The 26805-nt window shown below is 37.6% G+C and overlaps 2 protein-coding genes across 2 annotated transcripts in view; one reads left to right on the forward strand and one right to left on the reverse strand.

The window, feature by feature from the left end:
• The first annotated feature begins 958 nt into the window (after positions 1 to 958).
• nt5dc1 (5'-nucleotidase domain containing 1) overlaps positions 959 to 26805 on the forward strand; it is a 61542-nt gene continuing 35695 nt past the window's right edge. Inside the window, exons 1-6 of the mRNA XM_051138478.1 lie at positions 959 to 1394; positions 1831 to 1922; positions 3524 to 3595; positions 3745 to 3854; positions 3997 to 4076; positions 4226 to 4307. Coding sequence (XP_050994435.1) covers positions 1302 to 1394; positions 1831 to 1922; positions 3524 to 3595; positions 3745 to 3854; positions 3997 to 4076; positions 4226 to 4307 — 529 coding nt within the window. The 5' untranslated portion in view covers positions 959 to 1301. The remainder of the gene's footprint in view (positions 1395 to 1830; positions 1923 to 3523; positions 3596 to 3744; positions 3855 to 3996; positions 4077 to 4225; positions 4308 to 26805) is intronic.
• Positions 4551 to 8813, reverse strand: col10a1b (collagen, type X, alpha 1b). The gene is made up of 3 exons (XM_051138477.1): positions 8651 to 8813; positions 8198 to 8321; positions 4551 to 6946 (listed from the first exon to the last, which is right to left on the reverse strand). The coding sequence occupies exons 2-3, from the start codon at positions 8304 to 8306 to the stop codon at positions 5076 to 5078; spliced, it is 1980 nt and encodes a 659-aa protein (XP_050994434.1). The 5' UTR covers positions 8307 to 8321; positions 8651 to 8813; the 3' UTR covers positions 4551 to 5075.

Genomic DNA, 26805 nt, shown 5'->3' on the forward strand with positions numbered 1-26805 from the left:
GGTTAAACTACCAGTCAGTATTAGTAGACTGTTTGCCTAATATCCGCAAACACTTAATTTTTAAGGTCCCCCAAGAACAGACATTCTACTCACTATAAGTAACTTTGTATATATGACAAAACAAAGTGTAACCCTAAATTGAGGTGAATAATGACACACTTGTTTTCTGCTTCATAGCAGTCTAATTTGTTAGTGATGCATTGATGAATTTGATTGATAAATTTTAATAAATAATGACACTACTGTCTTCAGTTGCTTATCACTGAATTAAACTTGTTTTGATTAACTTTACAGTTATTGAACTGAACTGAACCAATGCTTAAATGACAGGAGCTGAATAACAACACTGTCTTCAGTTGCTTATCGCTGGATTAAACTTGTTTCATAAGTGATGAACTTTACACAGTGGAACTGAATCGACACTGAACTGATTGAAGCTAAATAATGACACTATTGTCTTGCTGCAGCTGCTTTATAGCACAATTTTGGATTTGCCTAAGTTTTGAAGTTTGCATTATTTACTATTAAATACTGTGAAGCTGCTTTCTCTGCTGTCTCTGTTATATAATGTTGTTAAAGGTGACTGGACTTGACTGAAGTTTATGGCTCTGTGATTATTTGGTATGTCTGCTAACATGTTTGCTGTTAGAAAAAATTATTATTATTATTATTTTATATATATTTTTCCACAAATGTCATTTAAGATACCATTCATTGTGTTGCAGATTTGTAGCCACTAGTATTTTTTTTAGTTTAGTTTGGATAGAATACAGAGAACATGTACACACTTTGTTTTTGCAATCAGTGACTGGAAAACCCACAACACTGTTCATGAGAATATTGATTTATTTTCTAGCTTCCCCCAGGCATAACTGACAAATGTTCACTAATTAAAAGTGACGCGTGCCTATCCATTTTGTTAGGGTTATTACGGTAAAAAACACCCGGAAATGCGCGAATATTCAGATATTTTTACCTTCTTGCAAGTCTGATTCAAAGATTCGTAGTGTTCATATGCAGTGTTATAACCTGCATCGTATTATTCCCGCGTTAAATGCCGATACACGTTCTTTGGATGACTGCGCTTTGGCTTAAACCGTTTCCGTAGAAACACAGCTTGTAGTCTTTTGTGACATTGTTGTCGCCGCTATCCCACGTGTTGCAGAAGAGACAAATACATTGCAGACTCCCGCCACCGAGCGAGCTGCATCGACAGCTTTAAGTCATCGCTGTCACTGCAAGACATTACGATTCTCTAGTCTTCACAGTTCACATCTTCCATTCCTTCTAAAGGCTATACAATGAGCGAATACTTCTCGCTGTCGGAGTGTGATGTAATTGGCTTTGATTTGGACCACACGCTCTGTCGATACAATTTGAAGGAGACCTCCAGGGTGAGTCGCACTGGCATCATGCATATCATGACACAACCGACCTCAAACGCATAACAGGGCTTAAGTTACCCTACGCGAGCACTTACACAGTGGTTATGATAAATGAGAAATACATGAGTTGTTCTGTCTGCGTTACATTACTGGACCTGGAACAGTGTTGATGCGCTAATCTAAAAGCTCGATCATTTCAGCAGGCCTTGTGAGAACACATTGAGAATACAAGAGGTGTGTCTCCTTTATCTGTCATTCTAGGAGGATGTGCATGCAAACACCATTTGCGTTGATTTCCTTTGACGGGTAGTTTATGGACAGTCAGATAAAGCCTAACTGTAATAGCTCGAGATGGATCTTCATTTATTGGTTAGGCCTGACATCTTCATGCCACTGTACCTCCACTTAGTACATATATATTTTTTCTTTTACTCTTTGTGTGCAGCTAATCTATGAGAGTTTTGCACGGTATCTGGTGGAACACAAGGGCTATGATAAAGATCTGCTTCATTTAACACCTGCTACTTGGGATTTCTGGTGAGTTTTAATAACAGATTTAATAATAAAATGATGAGAATACCTGCATGGGACCAGATTCGTCATGACCAATGCCCATATATTGTCAAAACAAACTGATGCAGATGTTGATGCTGAAAGACCTTTGTAGCAGTCAGTGCTGTCAGTCATTCTTTAATACATTTTAAAGCATTATTTCACAGCATAATTCAGATTAATAACTTAATAAGATCTTTAATGGTTCAGCAAGGTCATGACCTGAATCTCATCACCCAGGGGATCAAACTGCACACCTTTTGTTGAAATTCACCATTTTAAAAGCAGAATTTTAAAATTCAGTCATTTATGTGGATGTGCGAATAGCTTTTTCCCCCCTTCTAAATTAAAAACAATTTAAAAACAATAGGATGAATGCAACAGAATAAAGAAACAAATTAACTAAACATGAAGTTTAAAGTTTTAAAATGAAATAAAAGTTTTTTCCAGGTACTATAGGTAAGGGATTACGTACATCCAGCTGGTTGTTATTGCAGTACAAAGCCTGACACGAGGTGGACGGCTGTTGTATGAGACTGAAGGGCTTTATTTTTTACAATAACAACCGGCTGGATGTACATTATCCTGCTTATTACACGGCCGCTTGCCTCAAGAGTAAATAATTAGACACGAAACACGGATCTGAGTTGAAATATTTAAACACAAAGCTTCCTTGAAGAAAGCTGTTGCTAGCAAGCGACATGTTCAAACTAGACGGACATTTAAGTGATATGCTGCAGTCTTATTACACAGCATTCACCACATAAATAATTATGGCGATAAAAGATATTGATTTAAGATGAAAATGTTTCAAAATCTTACCAGTTTGTTAGTTATCTCATGATCCATTACAGTGCACAAAACAGTCATCGCAAAGTGACAGCAGCTGCGTTTGTATGAAAAGAGAGCAAGCCCATGATACCAGGATGACATAACTGTACTCATAATATTAAATTGACTTTTAATATTTTATTAGCCAGACAAACGCAAAGCTTCCATGAAGAAAAAATGTTGGCGTATTCGATGGCGCGGTGTAATAAATTTATTTAACGTGTAGTAAGAAATGTTACAGAAATAGATTAATCGAATGTAAAAATAAAACTGCATGTTCTTGACTGTATTGTTTAAATATAAATTAAGTCTTAGAGATGGATACAAAAGTTGTTCAGTCAAAAACAGTGAATGATTTTCTCTTTATATTTTTTGTTTGATTAACATTAAAATACACAGGCAGCAGCAGGTTTATTAGGCTCCACATGAAGGGTATCGAATATGCACGTCATGCACGTGCTACATTGGAAATTTACATACCGTGGTGTAGCAAAATCTCTAACGATAGACACTTTATATTGTCGGCATGATATATATCTCATCATACTGCCAGCCCTACTTTTATTAACAAATTGAATCTTGTTTCAAGCAAGTATTCTTGTCATAATACAGATTGTGAAAAGAAATTGAGTATGTATATATATGAATACATTTGTGTAGGCTGTTTTTATTACAAAGTAATAAGTTGTTATTCTAGTATGAGCCTGTTTGTTTCTCTAGTACACAAACACAGTTGCTTGTTGTCATGTGACCAGTTTTAAAGGTCTTGTGGTGGACCTTGAGGAGGGCAACCTGGTCAAGTTGGCAGAGGATGGTACTGTCTTGCGGTAAGTCAATTTTAGTATGACTTGTGTGTGTCTGATTACTGAGCAGTAAATTTTATTGCTCCATTTTCTAGAAAAAGATTAATCGTACATAATGAAATAACTAAAATTCTCCTAAGCTGTTAATCTGTTTAAAATATATTTATTTGTAGAGCAACTCATGGCACTAAAAACCTTAGTACTGACGACATCATAAAACATTATGGTCCAAAAAGAGAATGGAAGCATTTTAATAGCCTCAATACCTCGTACACACGATCTGGTAAGGAAGTCTGCTTAAAGATGGTTCATTTTATAATTTCTGATGACAGTATGACAAGTGTTATATATATTTAGCATTTAATCATTTTTTCAAATAACAGTCATTGCTTAAATACGTGATTTAGTGCGCTTATTTGTTACAGCAAAATACTATTTTTATGACAACTATTTTGACCTCCCTGGGGCTCTTCTCTGTGCCAGAGTGGTGGATATGTTGAATAAGGTAAAAATATATCAATGCTTTTCAAAAATGCTATATTTCTATTGTAGATCAGAAGTAGCATTTATTAATTAGCTGTAAGGTAAAGGTTTACTTAACAAAACGAATGTTGTCATTTGTTAATGTTTTCATTTATCATTTCTTAATCCTAGCGAGGAGCTGAAATCACATCTGACCTTTGGAAAGACATTGTTGCTGCTATTGACCATAATTACAATACATCTGCATTTCGGGGTATGTAGAAATAACCCTCTTATAACTCTCTTATACACTGTTTATGATTAGCATTTCAGAATGTATTTCAGTTCTGATATTATGTAAAGATCTTATGTTTATTTATCATACTGGGACAGAACACAGATGTTTTGCAAAGTTTGAGGTCAGGGTAGCATATCTTTCAGGATGAAAAAGTCTTTGTACTGAGCACTTCCCTTTGGAAAGCATTAACCTTTTACCACAGTCATAAACAAACAGCAGCACTGGCACTAAAACTTTATTTGTGTTGATTATTATAATGCACACCTTGTGAGATATTACAGCGTTAAATGAAAACAAAACAAAAAACAAAAACAAACAAAACTTACAGTTATTATTATCATTCACTTTAAAATCCATTTATTTCAAGATCTGACTCACTTAGTGTCTGTTAAAGAGGCTGTCGTGTGTTAACATACTGTGTATTCTAAGCATACTAAACACAGGAACCTTTTGTTAAAATGTGAGCACAGGAAAAAGGCAAACACATAGCACCATTTTAATATATAACCACCATTTCAGGTTTTAGGCAATAGATCTGTTGTCTTGTATTCTTGGATAATTTTTATTGGTGCTCCATAATAATTGAGAGTATCAAAATATTTCCATACAAATAGGCCTAATGTAAATCAACTTGTTTTCTAAATTAGTAATTCTTCTCCATTCTGCATGACTCTTGGGGCAATGAGAAAATGAGTATTAAGGCAGACAATTTTTGAAAGATTGAGGTTTTCTTGAGTGTGTTTATCACGTTGAGGCAATCAAGAAGCCAGAGAAAGAACAGTGAACATTATCATCAGCATAAATGCCATTGGACTGGTCATCTGGAGCCTGGATGTACACTGTGTCATGGGAATTCAGCAGGAGGATAGCACTGCCAGACAGCTGGTCAAGAAAACCTTTGTTGTACTCATCATAAGAGAACATGACTGGTTCTGTGTTTTTGTAAAGTGCTACCAATGCATTTGCCCCATTGACATGCATATGGAAAGAAAAGTAGTAAAGTCCTGGAACCTGACAGGTGAATATGCCAGTACTAGGATCATAGTGGTTCTCTCCATTGTAAACAATCTGGCTGAATACGATTGGTGTTCCAGCATTAGGATAAGCTGTAGTAAGAACAGCTGTGAATGCTGACATGGGTGCCTTTATCAGCTCGTGACTAACAGGCATTACCATCTCATGGGATTTAATTGGCATGCTTTTCTCGTGTTGGTAAATAATCTCACCTGGGGGTCCAGGTGGCCCAGGAGGTCCTTGTGGACCTGGGAGACCATCATGACCTCTGGCACCAGGAATACCAGGAGGACCCTGAGGTCCAGAAATTCCTTTGGCTGTGATCCCTGCTGGGCCAGGGGGGCCTGGAAGTCCTGGATGACCCTTAAACCCTGGTGGACCAGCAGGTCCTACTGGACCTGTTGGCCCTCTTGATCCAGGGATTCCGTTTTCACCCCTTGCACCTGGTGCCCCTTGAAATCCTGGATGTCCCTTTTCTCCTGGTGGCCCCTTGCTACCTGGGATACCGGGTGCACCTGTAAATCCTTGTTCGCCCTTGGGACCCTGATGCCCCATATGGCCTATTGGACCTGGAGGACCTGCTGCACCTGGAACACCAGGTTTTCCTGAGAAGCCTTGTGCACCTTGCTCACCCTTTGCGCCTCTTGGGCCTGGTGCCCCGACCAAACCAATGTCACCTTTAGCTCCCTGTGGACCTTGCTCTCCATTGAATCCTCTAGAACCCTGGGGACCAGGTGGACCTACTGGGCCAACAGCACCTGTCTGACCTGTGTGACCCATTGGCCCTGGTTCTCCCTTTTGACCTGTTGTACCTGGGGTTCCGGGCACTCCCCGTTCTCCTGGAAGTCCAGATGGTCCAGGTTTGCCAGTACCTGGCAGACCTGGAGCGCCTGGCTGCCCTGCTGGTCCTTGAGGACCCTTTTGTCCTATTGGCCCAGGCAAACCTGGAGCACCATTCTGGCCTGGTTTTCCCGATGCTCCGATTCCAGGTGCTCCTGTATGACCCTTTGGTCCCGGTATGCCCATAGGACCTGGTGACCCATCCCTACCTGGCAATCCTGGCTTTCCAGGCTCTCCAGGAAATCCAGTTGGTCCAGATTTTCCAATTCCAGGCTGACCTGGCTGACCAGGAGGCCCCTGAGGGCCCATTGGACCTGTGCTACCAGGTGCTCCTGGAATACCATGACCAGGTTCTCCTTTCTGGCCTGGCTCTCCAGGAATTCCAGGTTGACCCTTTGGGCCAGTTTCTCCACGTGGGCCCATTGCTCCTGGAAGACCGTGTGGTCCAGGCTTTCCAGGAGAAGAAATGCCAGAAGGTCCAGGGCTTCCAGGTGATCCTGGCGCTCCTCTTGCACCTTGAGGTCCTGCAGGCCCTGGATGTCCCTTCTCGCCTGGAATTCCAGGTGCACCTGGTTTTCCAGGTGAACCTGGGCCTCCGGGTTTACCAGGTGAGGAGTAGCCTGCTGGACCCTGTGGTCCAGGTGGACCAACCGGACCGGGGTGTCCAACGCCATTCTTTCCAGGAATTCCTGGTGGGCCAGGCAGACCGGGGGGGCCCGGTTCACCTGGGGAACCTGGAATACCAGGTTCACCGGCAACAGCTAAAAAATAAGATAAAAATATGTAGTTTAGACAAAACTTTACATAACTTTAATAACATATGAGTATACATAAGAATTGAATAAAAATTTGTAAACTGTTCATAAGACATTCCTTAACGGGCTCTGAAAACTCTGAAATTTGACAAGCTAAATTTTCATGTTTGACATTGTTGAATAGTAAGAGGTTGATCAGATGGTCCGTTTTCTGTCAGATGGTCAATATTTTTCATCACACTGGTGATTTATCACATGTGTAGACCAAAAAGAAATATATTACAATACATTTTATTTATTTATTTATTTATTTTTAATAGACTTAATGTATTAAAATGTGTATGTATGTGTACTGATTTGTAAAATGTCCTCACTATTACAAAATGCTCAGACTAATATAGTGAAACCTGGTGACTATAAACACTGACTATAAAGCTGGACCTCACTAGTTAAAAAGGCTTATAAGTCACACTGTGATCAGCAGCTGCTTGTACTTGAGCTGAATGTTAACTTTTGAATGTGTGCTATGTTTATTATAATTTTATAAAATCACCTGCACAAGTATATGTTGGTATACAATTTACTTCTTTTTTAAATTTTAATTGATTACATGTCGTTGTAGTGACTGCACAGTTTGATTGGATTGTTTGATCACTATTAAAAACATAGGGAATAGTCCTTTTTTCAATTTAAAAGAGTGCTTGTCCAGAAACTAATGGTATAATTTAACACCATAGTGTGGCTTTTTTTTGGGCAAGCCTGTTGTATAATGTGGTTACATCTGTTTTAGAGATTTTGCAGGTTTCTAAAGTAGTAGATTGTATATGCTGTGGTGTATACCAACTGAAAAGTAATTAACTAACAGTGTTTGTAGTTATGCACAAGGACACAAGCACTCTTTCTGTCTTTGGTAAAGTTAATGTATTCTGGGCATTGCATGTAGTTTGACAATTAAAGAGGACTTAGATATCTAAAGTGATGTTTGATATATTTGTTGATCATAGATCCAGATTTACATGTAAATTATCTGAACGACTGAGATGCCCTTTGGCAAAGAGGCTAATTGAATTCTAATTAGTTATCTAATTAGTTACTTGTATATATGTATGTATTTTTTGGCAAGCCAAGCTCCCTTAGTGTAGTGTCTCCTGAAGTTGCACCTGCTCCTGTTTTTCTGTATAAATATTCTGACACATTCCACACGACGGAACATCACAGTGATGAAACACATTAAGTATACACCAAAAATAAACTTACTGTGAGTTTTTGTAGGATAAGGCTGTTTCTTCACATGATAGTATCTGTCAGGGGTCGCCTCAGCCAGTACCACAAGGAGAAGAAGAATGCTTGTTACTCTGAGGTCCATTTTTTGAAGCTATGCCTGTAAACAAGTTATGAAATGAGAACAATAATAAATAAGTGTCAAAGAAATTAGAGGACAAACATCTCAGTTCACTCAGAATGGGCATTATTTACAAGAATGCAATTTCAGTATCTGCCTAAACTCAACATAAAAACCAAATGACTGAAAAAAGCAATCAGATGCATGTCTAATCTCCCCATTCAAATTACATACTTAATAAATGTGGCCCAGGAACACACTGACACACATGTAAAGTAGCATTTAAAAGATCGTCTTCTCCCACCCATTCCAGCAATTCCCCACCAGCATTAAGCTGGAGCAGAGGGCTATAGAGCAGCTGTACCCACCAGCAGGCTGGAGCTCCAGAAGTCAGAGGTGGTCGGGCTGCTGTCCCGGCCAATCTGTATATTTGTAAGTTTCCAGTCAGTCCGTGGAAGTCCTGTTCACGGTAGTGGATTCTGCTATTTATACCAAATTTGCTTCTCCAGCAGCACCCAAAATCTCCCTCCCTGCTTGTGTGATGTCAGTTTTAATGAAGGGTATGGTGTCCATTGTAAGTGCATGGCAGTTCTGCATAATTTGGTAGTTCCCATCATTTTGATCTATGGTCATTCTTTCTTTTGATCCTTACAGGCAATAATAATAGTAGTAGTAGTAGTAGTAGTAGTAGTATTAATAATAATAATAATAATAATAATAACCACATTTAAAAAAATAGTAAGTTAACACTATTCATTAAACTCTTTTCTTTTGTTTTTTTCATGCAAGTATTGTGTGTATTTCATAAGATTTGATTGTTGAGCTGTGCATTTAAACTGTGCATTTTTGGGGAAACTTATTCCTCACAGCTGTTATGTGCAATCTAGGTGTGGTTTATTTATTTATTTATTTATTTATTTTACCTTCACTCTGTACCTTAGCATTTATTTTGTTAGTGTGCACGAAGTATTGTTATTATGTAATGATTTTGCATAACCTTTAAAAAGTAAGATAACTGGTTACAAGTAATGTAATAAAAAATCGTCTATGTATTTTTTGTCCTTTTAGATTGATTTCTTTAAAAGCATATCAGGATCAGTATCAAACCACAGCTCAGAATATGCTTGGATTTGTGATTAATTCTACTGCAGGACAGCAGAGGGCAGAGTTGAAGTCGTTTTTGTCCTCACATGGGAAGTGTTGGGTGCACTAAGTCACAGGGGTCATGATTAAGGTTATTTTTAGGACTTTGATGATAGGAGGGTATCAGATGAACACAGGTCTGTTGAAGTTGTTGAAAAAAAGTTGAAGTGTAATTATGGTTAATACGTAGCTGTCAGTTCCAGTGTAGATTTTTGGAGATTTCACACTGTTTTAACAGTAGATGAACTCATCAGTAACACCATGCAAGTAACTTTTTTTTTTACATAATTATTTAGTTGTCTTATGATAATAAACTGGCTGATGGTGACAATTTTGGTTTGCACCAGTTTGTTTTGACTAGTTTTAATCATTATTCATTAAGTTCAAATCTGTGCTTTTGAAACAAAAAGGTTTGCCATTTGGTGTTTTTTTTTAGGTATCTGATTTAGAAGCTGCTCAGTTTTACAGCCCATAGCTGACCACCAGCAGAACCATGGTCCTCCTGACAACTCCATTTAGTAAAATAACAGATTTCAAAAGTTGGAAATGTCTCTTTGAGTCAATTACTCACACTCTCTCTCAAACCAATAGAGAAGACCGCACAGTGGTGTGCATGATTACTTATATTTTGATGCCAATTTTGGCTATCTTATCTAAATTTAAGCATTCCATTCTAAAAATAATGTATGTTTGTGCCTGACTTGTTTTTTTTTTGTTTGTTTGTTTATTGTTTTTTGTTTGTTTGTGTATCTGTTTCTTGCTTGTGTTGATCAATGGAGTGAGTTTGTCTCTATGTATCTGTGTTCCTTACTTTACTTACCTTACTAAAAGTAGCTCCAAACTTGTTGATTTAGGATAAAAAAATGGGTGTGTCAGTTCCAATTTTAGAATTTCTAAAACTTTGCTCTTAGAGTATTTGACACAGCGTTTCAGCACTAAAACCAGCTCCTAAATCTGTGAAAAGTTAGGGGTAGTCAAGTCACTAAAACCAAATCACAAACAATCCTAAAATTGCTGTTGCTGGCAATCTGCCTTGAAACATTTTAGAAACATTTAACAAAAATATCCATTCAATTTAATTATGTCCTTCTTTACATCTACAAGTTGGCCATGTAGGAGGCTGACAGCTGAACATATACTTGTTTAATTAGTGACGCTTAGCCTACATTTGAAAAACTTTATTTGACTGTGGAAGCATTTTTATTTTAAATCATTATTTAATTCAGTTATGGCAGTTATGCAGTTAAAGTCCATCTTTTGCCATTCCGAAGAGGCACAAAATCACTTTCACGGACTTTCACATTAAAGGTACCCTCCTGGTGGAATGACCTGCCCAACTCAGTTGTCCTTAGCCATCTTTAAGAATCGCTAAAAACACATCTCTTCCATCTTTATTTGATCCCCTAGCTCTAGCACTCTCTATTCTAATTCTATTCTTTAAAAAAACTTGCCCTTTTAGACTTATACTCTATTCATTTACTTACTGATTGTTTTCTTCAAAAAAAATGAACACTAGCTTCTCTGTTCTTTTTGTAAGGCCTCTAACTCTAGCTTGCTTTTTTGTTTTTCTGTTTTATCTGTTTTCTTTTTATTTATTATATAATTAAAAAAAAAAAACGTTTGCTACATGTACTGCGTTTAAGCACATACTCTTTTGTTGATTTTGATTGCCTCCATTGTCCACTTTTGTAAGTCGCTTTGGATAAAAGCATCTGCTAAATGTCTAAATGTAAATGTAGATGTAAAGTTAAACTGTCATAAATCTTGAATGCTTTGGAGCACAGATTTAAGTTTGGTCTCTTTTTAAAAGACACCTGGTAAATGAAAAAGTTATGTAAGAAGTGATAATATGAAAAAATTATAGTATGTAAGCATGTATTCAATAAAAAAGTAACTTTTATCTGATATGTGCATATTAAAACTAAAATATAATCCCATTACAAGTGCTACATAAAATTCCATCTGAGTACATAATCCAGATTACATGTAATCAACTACCCAGCACTATCCTTATGTTTTTTTATTCCTCTTTTGGTTATGGAAGTGTCAGTAGCCAAGTTTCCATCCACTTTTTTGTGATGTTTTGTTATCGACAAGGAAAATATGCGTAAAAGAACTTTGCAAAATTTGTTGTCTCCAGCCTGTTTCCATCCAACTGCCTTTTTACCAATAAAATGGTGTGCGTGATGACGTCATCCCTAAAAAAAAGTTTTGGTGTATCACAAAAAGGTTTCATAATTTCACCTATTGCACAAATTACATAGGGTAGTAGCCTGTTCTTCATCCATTTGAAACAAAACTTTATTATATAGGCTATTATTTAATTTTGTGGGCCTACATAAAATGATTTTTAAATGCCATGAGTTCCCCCCCCCCCTTACTTAGGCCTATAGACTATTTAGAAACTTAAGCATTAAGCAATATTCATAAACAGGTGCAGTTGTATTATTATTTTTTTCTAATTAACTTTTATTAGACTGTACTGGAAATAGGAATGTTCTCTTCTTTTTTTCTCCTAACCGACTACCAACATTCGTTAAGCCGTTATTAATGGTTAACTGACAAGGTTGTTAAATTACAGTTAAATTACATGGCTGTCACCCATTAATAATACCTACATTTGTTTTCCAGGGATTAATTTTATACACACGTAAAACACACAAACCACCACTGCACAGTCTTAATTGCCTGCCTAAATATTACACAGTGTCTGAAGGGTTGATATTTTGTCTGTGTGTGTGTACTGTGTGTCTGTGTGTTAATGTTTGTTACATGTTGTAAACTTATTTTTGGCTTAATTTATTGTTACATATGTTTGAATGTTTGCTATTCTGATCTGTTTTAGTAATTCACTATGATAAGCATAGATACACATAGAAATGGACACAATGCAATTTCTGCTACAGTAGTTTAATATCATATATTTCTCTTAAATCAGCTCAATTGGTCCTGCCGAGTAGTTTTTTGAATTTATTTATTTTTTGTTTATTAAAAGCAGCTGCATAGTAGGTGGTTAGAAGTCAAAGCATAAGTTGACAGCATCTTGATCGGTCACAGTAAGCTGTGAATTATCGGTTATCAGTATCTGCATTGGTGCACCCCCTAATCAAAAGTGACACTAAAGATTTCTTATTGATATGAAAACTTTGACAGTCTAATCTCTGACTTTGTGCCTGACTCAAGAGCCAGAAGCAAACCAGACAGTGTTCCCATAATGAGTTCTGCTGTGGTTTTACCCAGAGCCCTTAGGAGTTTGGGTTTTGCTGTCTGGTGAGGTAATCTACCTCCTCTCTGATGTGGTCTTCCGCTGAGCTTCTGTCTTGGTGCTGGAAAAACTTAACACTCATTTACAGAGCTCCTATATAAAGTAAAATACACTACTGTCACTTTCCATATGTGATACCATATGTTTGCTACGTTGAATCCCAACAGTTGCGTAGATACGTTTGTTTTTTTTTAAGCCCATTGTCTAACTATTACCCTGATTTATAGAACAAAACCAAAAATGCGTCAAACCAGTAGACTGTGCATATAGAAATGTCTCGTATAAAATGATGATCTCATAAGCCATCTGTTACAAGCACATAAAATGAAAAGAAAGTCTTACAATTTCAAAATTCAAAAATCGCATGGAAGTCAATGAAGTACAAGGATGATTTATCTGCATAATGTCCCTGTTACGGCTCAGGTGTGATGTACAATTGGCCACTAGTTAAGAAAAAAATTGTAATGCATACTAATGGAAGGAATGCAATTTTCACTTTTAGACATGTCTAGACTTGTTTATTTGTTCGTTCATTTGTTTAAAAAAGAGCTGCCTGGCTGTTTTTAGAGTGCTGGGAAGCAGATGATGCCTAGAGAAAAGAAAGAGTAATGAAAGGCTGATGTGCTGTGGAAAAGGTAAAGATAGATAGATGGATATAAATTTAACGTTTTAATAAACCCAGTGTGCCACTAAGAAGCATTTGTGATTTTATGGATGGAGGGATTGACGGAAATGCTTCAGGCAGAGAGTTGTTGCAATTACAGGGATCAAAAGACAAACTGTGCCAAATTGCAGCCGGACGCTTAACCTCACATTACAGACACTCAGAATAGGAACTGAGGTGCAGAAGTGCCACCCACTCATCGCCTTCAGATATTAAGACATTTTTGATGAGCGCTTGCATTTATCAGGATGTGCCATTTTGATTGCATGTGTATTTACTTCAGATGGTTTTCAATATTCTGCATTCACAGCGACCAGCATAGGAATTTTTATTTATTTTGTTCTTAATTAGGAACATTGCAGCTCTGTAGAGCATCATCCATCTCCCTGCAGGGTTACACAGTGTTACATCTTCCACTGTGTCACAGTTCACTGACTTTAAACACAGGGCTGCCACACGCACGTGACCATGCCCACCCAAGTTAAAGAGGACCCACATGTCCCCAAAACATACATGTTCATTCATCCTAGGAGCTGTTTGGCATGTTCACATAACACTTGAGTGGACCTTATTCATGAAACACAAGTAAGACAGAATAAATTCTATCAAGCTAGATAAAACTAGATGGTTTACAAACATTTACACAAATATTTTTGCCCCTGTTTCATAAATAAAGCCAGCTGAGTATAGATAATGAGACATGTATTATATATATATATATATATAGGTAGTACTGTAATATCTGGTAAAATTGGCAACCAGATACATGTAGTTTATTTTTTGTTCTTAATTTTAATGCACCTAGAAATTATCTTTATTGTAGTTTTGTATTTTTCCATCTGTCAGAGTTAGGAGTGGAGGTAAGGAGTGGAGGTAAATTGTGTGTGTCAATGATTTATTTTTATTTTGGGCAATTACTTTTCCTTAGACCTACTACATTAAGAAAAACTTGAGTGAACATTGTGGAAAAGTCAACATTATACAAGGCAGTTTAAAAGGTTAAAGTAAAAATATAAGCTAATGTTTTTGTTTTGTTTTGTTTTCATTTTCCTCCTGTTTTGAACCTACCACTCCAGCACGTCCAGATACTGCAAAACTGAAAACTTGTCAAAAGATTGATTGAGGGTATGTTGGGTTAGAGTCAAGAACACTTAAAGATAGTGTTGACGCGTCTTGTTTCCCAAAATGGATACTTCACATGTCCAGCAACCATTACTGGGTTGTTGAATGCGCCAAGGTTGTTGCTGGCTGATGTGCTGCTGTTGTATCCTGGGACAATTAACTGTATGTGGAATAATTGAATATGTGTGAAAGTTTTCATTGGTCTCCAGATGTATTAACAAGATGCTCACCAACATTTTAGCTTCTGTGTTTGTTTTTACGTTTGGGTTGTCAGTAAACAGTTTTTCTCTGACAGGTGTCCAGGCACAGGGTAGTTGTCTGACCATTGCCATTTGGTCTTTTTTATACAGAAATGTTACAGCGACTGTAATAGGAAGTTGAAGAAGCAGACATTGACCCTTAATGAGAGGCTGTTTAGTTGAGTCAGGCCACCATGGAGAGAGCTCACCGATGTGAGGGTCACTATGAAGGCTTGAATTATTCTTACTTGAAAAAACCAATAGCTGGCTAGCCAAAATGCTGTAATTGCCATAGACTCTAAAATGGTCCTGTAATAACCATTGGTAAAGGCGTTGGTTGTGTGGTGAATCCACTGTCAGTTTTAGCAGAATTTAAGGAGTAAGTCTACATAATCTTCTAAAAATTTGTCTTAAATTCTCTCTTTAACTCTCTGACTCTGGCTGCATTCACACAACAGCAGAATAAGATGGCCAGACTGGGTTGGAGTGCTAAAGTACGGTTCATGCATGTTTAGTTTTGAGAGTGAGAACTGAAGTCACTACATTTTTGTGGAGCAAGTTCAGTTGATGTTGTATATATAGTATGTGTTGTGTTGAACAAAATGACAATTAGTGTGTCAGGTCATTGACACATGACATCAGCCATGTTTCAAAGAAAAAAAAAAAAGCAATACAATGGCCAAAAATGGTAGTCTGATGCACACTGACCACTTAAAAAATTCTTAAAAATCTCAACCCAGGTCATTCTAAACCTTGCTTTATATCAGTTAACAAGTTTTCTCTCACTTTTTGACATTTAGATTTTTTTTTTACCCTCAGACAGAAGTTAACTACAGAACATATCAGACAAGCACTAAGTTTAAGATTGATTGTTTGCTACTAAACATGCTATTACATTACATTTGTTACCTGTCCATGCAGTCATTATTTGATCTTTTTCTGTTTGCTGTTGTATGTAAAGGACAATTTAAAGGGTTAGTTCACCCAAAAATGAAAATTAGCCCATTATTTAGTCATCCTCAAGGCAGCCTAGGTGTATACGACTTCCTTCTTTTTAGACGAACGCAATCAGAATCTTTATTCTAGTGATGGGTCGTTCTTGAGCGATTCGTGAGTCGTCTCGGGGAGTGATTCGTTCAGTCGCACATGCGCAACTTCCTATTAGGTTCTGTACTGGAATTAGTTCACCTGTCTTCGGGTTTTTGGAATCGTTCGTTTATCTTATGGGGCTGTCACGTGATGAACGAACGACTCGAACCCGAAGACTTGAGAGATGAACTAATCAATTCTTTTTCCGTCTCACACTGCATTGGTTAAGCTTATGGTGCTGTCATGTGATGAACGAACGGCTCAAACCCGAAAACTTCAGATAAGAGGTGAGGTGAGCTAATCATGGACTAAAGACCCAGGTAAGCAATGAATTAATCTTTTCTATTTCTTATAGCATTATAGTTTTGTCTTGTTTGTAGTGTGATCAACGTTTGTGTAAGCAGTAGATGTGTTAGGAAGGTAACACGTAACATTTTAATTATATTTTGCTAAAATGAACGAAATTTTTAAGGAGCTCTTGATACATGCATACATACATAACTGACATGAGAACAGAACATTTATATAAGACTTGACAATAAATAATAATAATGTGTATGAATCTGGAACAGAAGATTTATGTACAGATTTGTGCATTATTTAAACTATATACAGCTGTATAAGAAATATGCATATGTATTTACATAGTACTTAAGAGAGGCAATAATTAGAGATGGAGAATGAATTACAGAACACAAGTAATAGCTCTTGTTTTAGCTGTTTAGGCTGGAGATGGCATGGGGGGGGGGTGTTTTTATGCTTAGATGTGCAGTGTTCTTCAATCGTTGTTATATTAAAAATGGGCGGGTGTTTCTTTTCATCAGTCCAAGACAAGTCCAATAAAGCACATCCATCCATAATAAAAAGTGCCTCACATGGCTCCAAGGGGTAAATAAAGGCCTCCTGTAGCAAACTGGTGTGTTTTTGTAAGAAAAAAATCCATATTTTAAAACTTAATAATCACTTTTCTCTAGCTTGCGCTAACAGTTGTTCACGGAAGCAGCTCCTTGAAGAGCCATGTGAACCACTTGACTTGTTTTGGACTGATGAAGAGATCACCTGCCCATTGCATTATAAAGTTTAGAGGAGCCAGAACAATTTTCAGTGTAACTCTGATTGCATTCAACTGAAAGAAGGAAGTCATATACACCTAGGATGCCTACGGAACTACCACTTTGACGCTTCAGAAAGTTTATAAAGAAATTGTCAAACTAATCCTATGACTCAAGCTGTTTAGTCTGAATATTCTTTGTTCTTCCACGTGTCAAGCATGCTGATCAATGAAAATATGTTCATCATATAAAGCAACCGATATGAACTTTTTGAAGTAGTTGCATACCGTAGACTATCAGTGGAGGGGCAGTAATCTCTCAGATTTCAATAGAATTAGGGCTCCGATTGATCAACTACCGTTCATTATCGGCCGATAATCCCTTGGGGATGTTTCATCAGCGGTCTCATATTTCTTCATTTAATAACTTATAAAGTCATTTGAAAACCTTATGTGACAGGTAATTTCACAAACAGTACAAGTAAATGGCCGCGCACCCTCTCTCTCTTTCATTCTCAAAAGTGCGCAAATGGCTTCGAATCACCACATCGCGTCTGACTATAAGCGAGCTGCACAGTTGACACAGGAATTGTTACTTGCACAATAGAAGCAGTGTTGCATCGTCGCTAAAGTTTGTAAACTGAATTTCTTTTTAATTCTTTCCAGTGTTTAACCATTCAGTCTCCTGGAGACTGGGGCGCTCATGCACACTTGAAGCGTAAACGCATAATTATGTGAGATAAATGTATATATTAAGAAAAAAAAAAGTCTAAAAAATGCCCTCCACCCCTCAAATGAAAAAAAAAAAAAAAAAAAAAAAAAAACATCAGGCCCTGAATAAGTGTCTGAAAAATCCTGATTGGAGTATCTCTATAAATAATTCTACATGATTAATAGGAGATCGGTGATCGGATCGTCAGATACTGCTTCCTGTGATCAGCGATCGGCCTCAAGCACCCCTAATTAGAATCTTCATTTCTGCTCTAAAGATGAACGAAAGTCACGCAGGGTTGGAACGACATGAGGGTGAAAATTTTGGGCTGATTTAACATACATGAAAGCCGATTAGAGTTTAGAGGTTTAATAAAGAAAAGATTACTTCAATGTTGTAGTTAATATTTTGCCATATCGCCCAGCCCTAGCAGTAACCAATAATATTGACTTTTCCGTTGTTGTAGGCAGTCGTTTTACAAGTAGGATGGTTGGTCGGTATTTGTCCCAACCGTCCTCGATTTATGACTGGGTAAATAGTGACAGTGACGAGTGACTGCGGTTTGCAGTCAACTCAGCTGCAAAAAAAATAAATCAATCAAAAAGAAGGCAGCGCAAATGAACTTGTAATTATTATGGCAGCATCAAAATTCAGTGTCAACAGTTTGCCACAAAGAACACAGAACGTTTTACACACCATTTACACTTGGTAGGGAGCAGGTGTACATTTCTTTCGTACCAACTAACATTTTGAAAATTTGTTCTGCTCGTGTTTCGTGAATGAGGCCCATTATCATTACATCATGACATTAATGCATGCATTTATTTTATCTCTGGTAATTTTTCTTAAGAACAGTGTCACTTTGTGTATATCTTGAGGGCCACGGTCCACTGGTTCAGAACCACGTGTGTAGAGTGCGTAGATTTGCTGAAGTTTTCCATCTAAATGATACTGTGTGTGGCGGTCTGAGCTGTTGGGCCAGTCGTGGTTCTGTTCTAGAGCTTTGCACAGTTGTCACCCTGTTTTCCTCTCTATTTAAAGCCAAATGTTCCACCCCAAATCATATGTGGGGAGAGCACATATAATTGTGGCATGCTTTGTTTACATCCTTATTTTCTACTTCTGTTTACATTGAAGGATTTCTGCGAGAGGGTGATGAGTCATGATTGCCTGCCTGTTGTCTCAGAAGTGATTTGATGTTGTTGAAAATTTAGCCAATGTTTGCTACTGTTGTGTGGATCCTTAAGTTTCTCAAAAAATCATGACCCACAGTGTTTGTTTCTACTTCTGTTTGGCTGCACCAATTATTTCTAAAAAGACGTTTGCATTTGATTGGTTACAGTGCTAACCAATAGGAACAAGCTTTGGAAACCATTGGGCTATCTGGATGCATGCAAACATTAATTGCACATTTTCCTCACACACATGGATTACATATCCTTAGGTAGACGTGGATAACATTGAGTGAGAAAAAATGTTGCACACACATCTTTTGATGTAATGTATACTCGCATGTATTTCCAGTTAGACTGTGGAAGGGTTTTTTTGTTTATTTCTTTCTTTAGAAACAAAATATACTAATAGATAAAAATAGTAGTACATAAAAAAATCTGTTTAAAATGATGTTTTTCCTTACCTCAGTTGACTATGTTAAACCTTTTATAATGATTTACAGAGCTGTCGTGGTCAGTTTGGCTGAAAATTTCAGACATCTGTCATTCGTCTTTGTGTAGCTGATTTTAAGGATCTTGTTTACTTTTGTACAATAAGCAGTTTGGCACGTTATTGTCTTACCACCTGATGTCCAGTGTGAAATTAATTTGGGGTCACACATTTTTTTTGAAGGAAATCTCTTAGGCTGCATTTATTTGATCAAAAAAAATACAGTAAAAATCAGTAATGTAGTGAAATATTATTACTTAAATGATTTGCACTAAACTTTTGTTCTGCAGTGTATTTTCTATCAGTTTTCAGCTGTAGTAATCGTGTGAACAAAACGCATGTTGACATGGCAACTTTCCCACTGTTTATGTTTTGGTGCATGTTAAACTTGTCAGAAGACCATGATGAAATCCTCTTTATGATCAAAGTAATTTTACAGTGGAAAGTTTAACATGGTGGTCTCCACTTTGTCTGGCTTCATTAGAGAAAGAAAGAGACTCAGGAACCCAAAGTGCTTGGATTGCAAACCATCCCATATTGAAATATAAAATGTTGTATCCGCTATTAAATCACTATGCAACTTTATTTTGTAAACTTAGACATTTAGTTTTGTGAGTATTGCTTAAACTGTTTATGACCTCTACTTGCCTTACAAAATGACAGTTTAAAGTACAAAATACTTACAGTATACTATAATATATAATGGCTTGGTGAGCACAATTTTATTACCTTTTTGATGTGTTGCCCTTGGAAAAGTGTTTATTTATTTATTGAGCCATTTATTTGTAATCTGGGATATTTGTATGTGTTTTTTAAATAGCCAATAGACTTTAGTAACACTGCAATAACTAATATAAAGTCTTGTCATGGTAGCAAAAAAAGTGTCCATTACATTTTTCAGACTTCAGTAAATGAGTGCAGATGAATACATGGAGTGATAGAACAGGAGTATATATCTGATTAGACATTAAATGTATTTTTAAAAATGTGACCACAACTTATGACACAAGTAAATGTATTTTATAAGAGCAGTAACAGTAAATGGTACTATAGAGTATAAATATGTTTACATGAGTGAATGTATACTCCCACCTTGTACCAGTTAACATTTAGTCTGTGATTTTATTTTTTTTTTTTTTATATATCATTTTTATTTTAGTAATTTAAAATTCTAATTTCAAATGGTTAACAATCTGTTTAAATATTAACCCTTTAATTGCACATAGCGAACATACATTCACTGTACTTGTTTTCAATGCCTTCAAATTTAACATTGCTAGCAACTCCGGTGAGGATGTGGAATAACAATTTTGTAAATAATGGGTTAAAATTATTTTTTCAATTCAAATTCTAATTATTTTTAATTATTTATTTATTTTTATCTGATTAATTGAGTAATTAATTAGCAGATTAATCAATTGTATAAATAATCATTGCAGCCCTGGCTTTAGTTGTGTCACAGTCTGCTAGTCAGTTACAGGTGGCATTAGAGGAACATTAAAAGAAAAAGCTGTGTAGTGCAACATGTGTCAAATATTTTTTAATACATTTTTTTTCCCTGGAAATACTGCAAATACATGCATTATACTGTATCTGCCAGAAAGAAATGGTGTGATTTGCATAAATTAATATGGTTGGACATGTAAACACACTTTCAGGCCTGTTAGATAAGTGTTTTCAGGCCTGTTAGATAAGTGTTTTCAGGCCTGTTAGATAAGTGAACTAATGTCAGGGTCTCTCAGTTCAGCATGGTGGTAATTGGCTCTGGGTGGGAACATACACAGCATTAAAGTTAATGTAAATACTGGCTGATGTTGTTTGGGCTGTAGTCTCTTTAGTACTGGCTATGAGATAAGTTGCTAGCTTTGTTATTCTTCGATCAAACACAGACCGAGGAGCTAATGTTTAAAGTCAAAGGAAAGCGGGAACAAAGTCCTTCATTTTTGCAAACATATTTGGCAGTATTTGTTTGTGGGGTGGATAGTGATTGTTTATTTGGTCAAATAGACCATGTTTGAATGTGTTTATATATTGATATAGGCTCAAACATTCTGTGTCATGCAATAACTGGGCCTTGACTCTGGGCACCAATTTCAAAGCAAGTCATTTTGTGGCCTCAGTCATTTTTGCATATTTTACTGGTTGCTTAAATTCAGTCCTGCTCTGATTCTGACTGAAACACTGGACAAAGATTAATCTGAGATTAACCTGAAATGTTTCTCTTTTTTTTGTAATACCTCCTGGCTTTCATGCAAGGCAGCACTTAACCTCAGGTCTGTTTTGATGGTAGAGAAACTAAAATACTAGACCTGCTGCTGAACCGTCAGTACTCATTAAATCATTTAATTTTTTTTTTCCTCACAGCACTCGACAGTGCTGCTTCCATTTCTGTTTGCTTTCCATGCTTGAATGTTTCGGTCAGTTTTTTTTTTGGTTAAAAGCTTAATCTGCACAGGGGAGAACTCTTTACGAGCAATCATGCAGTTTGCCAATTAAAATATCTAAATATACTGTTAAAGTTGGAGAAAAATAGTTTACGTACCTTCTTGTCAGTGATCCATGACATGATAAACACCTTTAAAACATGTTTTGTTTTGAACAAATACATAAAATTCAAGTGATCAAATGCTTCTTTAAATCTCTGGACATCATATATTTAGAATGGTCAATCAAATGCCTAAGTACTGTTACAATACAAGTACTACTGCTACTTTTGCTACTATTGATTTGCTAATGCACTTGTTCTGGTCCCAAGTTGCAGTATGTGTGGTAATCCATATTTGGCACGCTCAGCTGTTGTTCAGCACAGACTAGACCCAGATGCTTTGGTGGCACTGTTTGGAGTTGTTCTAGAGGAGTCAGGCAGTAACATACAATGTGTCATGCAGTAGCACAGCAGAAGAGTCAAGAATTAGACTGCCAAATCTTCCAAGTCCTGGCCATTCTTTCTTTTCATATTTTAATTTTCCAACAGTGACTGTATGCTGAGATCCAGCTTTTTACACAGACAACAGATGAGGGACACAGTATTACAAAGGGTGCAAACATTCACAGATGCTCAAGAACTGGGGTAGGGGGCAGAATAACATAAACATACATAAACAGGATTTCAAGTGATTGTATAGTAAATAAAAATCAGAATCAAGAGCTTTATTGCCAAGTGTGCTTACACACACAAGGAATTTGTCTTGGTGTCAGAAGTTTCCAGTGCACAGACAGGATCACAAGTGACAAGACACAGATAACAAAAATAAACAAGTGATTAGAATAAATATGTGAGAGACAATACGCAATAGACAATATAATGTAAGTACAGATGTGCTATATACAAATTATACAAGGGAATTGAATATATGGAAGATATGTTAAAGCGATAGCATATTTATAATAAATATAGGTATGGATAGCGGTATTGCACATTTTATTGCACAGTGGGGGGAACATTTAACTATTCATGAGGTAGATGGCCTGAGGGAAGAAGCTTTTTCTATGCCTGACTCTGTGTTCTGTAGCGCCGACCAAATAGCAACAGTTTGAAAAGGAAGTGGGCTGGGTGTGAGGGGTCCAGAATGATTTTGCTAGCCCTTTTGCTCACCCTGAATGAGTACAGATCTTGGAGGGTAGGGAGGGTTGTACCAATGATGCGCTCAGCAGTCCGGACTATCCTCTGTAGTCTAGTAAGGTCAGTTTTGGTAGCTGAGCTGAACCAGAGAGTTATTGAGGTGCAGAGGATGGATTCAATGATGGCCGAGTAGAACTGTTTCAGCAGCTCCCTCGGCAGATTGAACTTCCTCAGTTGGCGTAGGAAGTACAGCCTCTGCTGGGTCAATGTGATTGTCCCACTTCAGGTTCTGAGAGATTGTAGTGCCCAGGAACCTGAATGTTTCCACTGACGTTACAGTGCTGTCCATGATAGTAAGTCGGGGGAGAGCAGGGGGGGTTCCTCCTGAAGTCCATTGTCGTCTCTACGGTTTTGAGTATGTTGAGCTCCAGGTTGTTATGACTGCACCAGACAGCTAGCTCTTTAACCTCCTGTCTGTAAGCAGACTCGTCTCCGTCCTTGATGAGGCCGATGACTGTAGTGTCGTCCGCAAACGTCAGGAGCTTGACAGAGGGGTCTTTAGATGTGCAGTCATTGGTGTACAGGGAGAAGAGCAGTGGAGAGAGGACGCAACCCTGAGGAGCACCTGTGCTAGTGGTGCAGCTGTTGGATGTGAATTTACCCATTCTCACTACCTGTTGCCTATCTGTCAGAAAGCTGGTGATCCATTGACAGATAGAGCTAGGAACACAGAGCTGATTTAGTTTGGTCTGGAGGAGTGTTGGAATGATGGTGTTGAAGGCCACACTGAAGTCCACAAACAAGATCCTCACATAATTCCCTATTTTGTCTAGATGTTGCAGGATGAAGTGCAGTCCCATGTTTACTGCATCATCCACAGACCTGTTTGCTCGGTAAGAAAACTGCAGGGGGTCCAGTAAGGGTCCAGAGATGTTCTTTAGATAGGCCAAAACCAGTTTTTCAAACGACTTCATGACCACAGATGTTAAAGCAACAGGTCTGTAGTCGTTAAGTCCAGTCATTTTGGGTTTCTTTGGGAGGGGGATGATGGTGGAATGTTTGAAGCAGGATGGGACATCACACAGCTCCAGCGATCTGTTAAATATCTGTGAGAAGATGGGGGCCAGCTGATCAGCACAGGTTTTCAGACAAGCTGGTGTGACACCGTCTGGGCCTGGTGCTTTTCTTCTTTTGTTCTTTCTGAAGACCTGGCACACCTCGTCTTCACTGATCTGAAGAGCAGGAGGGGGAGAGGGGGGTCGCTGGAGGTGTTAAAGGTTGTGAAAAGAGATGGTCAGAACGGGTGTGGAGGGTTTCGAACCTACAATAAAACTCATTCAGGTCTTCAGCAAGTCGTTGTTTCACCTCAGTGTTGGGGGATGGTGTCTTGTAGTTTGTGATGGCTTTCAGACCGTTCCACACTAAAACGGAGTAATTTGAAGAGAACTGATCTTCCAATTTTTAAGCATAGCTTTTTTTTTTTTTGCTGCTCTAATCTCCTTATTTAGTGTGTTTCTGGCCTGATTATACAAGACTCTGTTCCCATTCCTGTAGGCATCCTCTTTGGCCTGGCGAAGCTGTCTGAGTTTTGTAGTGAACCATGGTTTGTCGTTGTTATATGTTAAATAGGTCCTGCTAGGAATGCATATATCTTCACAGAAACTGACATATAAAGTTACAGTCTCTGTGAGTTCGTGCAGATCGGTGGTAGCAGCTTCAAAAACACTCCAATCCAATTCGAAACAGGCCCGTAAAACCCGCTCTGTTTCGTTGGTCCATCTCCTACAGTCTTTACTACAGGTTTAGCAGATTTCAGTTTCTGCCTGTAGGTTGGTATAAGATGAACCAGGCAGTGATCAGAGAGTCCCAAAGCTGCCCGTGGGACAGAGTGATATGCATTCTTTATTGTGGTGTAACAGTGACAGTAACTGTCTCTGGTGGGACATGTAACATGCTGATTGTATTTTGGCAGTTCACAGGAGAGATTTGCTTTGTTAAAATCCCCAACAACGATTAAAACAGAGTCTGGGTGTTGTTGTTCTATGTGATCTGATCAGTGAGTTTCTGTAACGACAGGCTCACGTGAGCTTGCAGAGAAATGTAAACACGAGAATAAACGAGTGAATCTCTCATGGCGAATAGAATGGAATACAGTTAATGAAAATCGCTTCCAGATCGGAAAAGCAAATCTTTTTTAACACTGTTACATCTATACACCAGCTCTCATTGATGTAAAAGCACGTCCCGCTGCCACGCGGTTTCTCCATTGATTCTGCATCGCGATCCGCTCTGAACAGCTGATAGCCCGGCAGATGAAGTGCGCTGTCCGGTATCGTGTCATTCAGCCAGGCTTCCGTGAAACACAGAGCAGCAGAGTTTGAAAAATCCTTATTTGTCCGGGAGAGCAGAAGAAGTTCATCCGTTTTGTTGGGTAGAGAGCAGAGATTCGCCAGATGTATGCTAGGCAGCGTCGTTTGAAATCCGCGCTATCTATGTTTAACGAGCGCGCCGGCTCGCTTCCCCCGTCTGCACGTCCTAAAGCGTTTGATCAGCGCTGCTGCTCCACCAACTACAATGTTCAGCAAAACGCCCGAATAGTCGAAAACCGGTAGATTTTGTGGTGTGTTCTGCCGAATGTTCAGTAGTTCATCCCTGGTAAAACTGATTGTTGGAAGCATGAACTAAAGTTGTAGCAGTAATTGTCCATAAAAGCTTGGGTTTGGGGTGCCAGGGGTCAAAACCACAACAGTTATTGATTGACTTTCAATGTAAATGAATTATGTAAGATTCAAATCATAACTATTTAGTTTCAGTTAAATTCATTATACCACTATTCAAACCAAAACAAAGCAAAAAAAAAAAAAAAAAAAAAGTCAGTATAGGTTCAGTAATATTTATCTTTTAATATATTGTATTGTCATAACAATGGATGAGTTGTTTTAGAATAAATCAGTGAATAATTGTGTAAGTATCAAATGCCATATTAATAAAACAATCCTTATGAAAACACAACAAGAACAACAAAAATCAAAAAAAGAAAAAAGAAAAAAAAAAAAAAAAGAGAAAAAAGAAACTGTAACTTCTAAGTTCCTCCGCATTTTTGTAAATTTTCAGTCCATGCACATTGTGGTAGATTTAAAGTAGACTTCAACACATGCATTACATATTTATGTACACTTTAGTAGGTCTTCAACCCGTGCTTTCTACAATACTTACTAATAAAGTTACAAAATATAACTTTCGTTCTTATACGAAAATAAAAAAAAAATAATTCCAAAAAATACTTTCACAAAATAAAGTTAATAATTTGCCAGCTGAACTACTGGGCCCAGAAAAATAAACATCAAAACATGCTACACACAGCAGTAAAACCATGAAAAAAATTAGCTCCTGAAAAATCAGTGTCTGCCTAAATCATAAGATCAGCAGAAATATCACTCACAAACCTCTCCATATGTGCATAAATATTATTGTGCAACACTGAACACTTTGATTAGCTGGTTCAGGTGTGTTTGATTAGGATTGGAGCTGAAATCTGCAGGACAGTAGCTCTCCAGAGGTAGGGTTGGAGACCCCTGGTATGGGAAGTAATAATTTTGTAATTTTGTAAGAAATTAGCTGTTTTCTTTTTGATCTACACAAAATTTGTTGACATTCCAAAAACAAAACAAAAGTAATTTCCCTGAACCCAGAAATTAACTTGAATTTACATTTGAATCTCCACTGAGTCACAGGGCAGATTGCTGATGCCTGATGTCAAATGAAAGTGGGCTGAAACCTTTTGAAAAACTGTTCAGTTGCCAATGTTGGTCATTACTCAACAGTTGCTGTTGGCGAAGTGTTGAAGGGAAACCTAAGATCTTAATGTTTTCATCAGCTTTATTCCAAATCCTGTGTCAAATCTAGATCTTTCTAGTATTGTATATGGATAGGTTAATCCTATCCATCCGGATGGATTTAGCTTTGCCTATCATTAACCTAAATACTGCCTTTCCCATCTATATTTAAATGACT

This window comes from Labeo rohita, chromosome 20 (genome assembly GCF_022985175.1).
Source record: "Labeo rohita strain BAU-BD-2019 chromosome 20, IGBB_LRoh.1.0, whole genome shotgun sequence".
Taxonomy (NCBI): domain Eukaryota; kingdom Metazoa; phylum Chordata; class Actinopteri; order Cypriniformes; family Cyprinidae; genus Labeo; species Labeo rohita.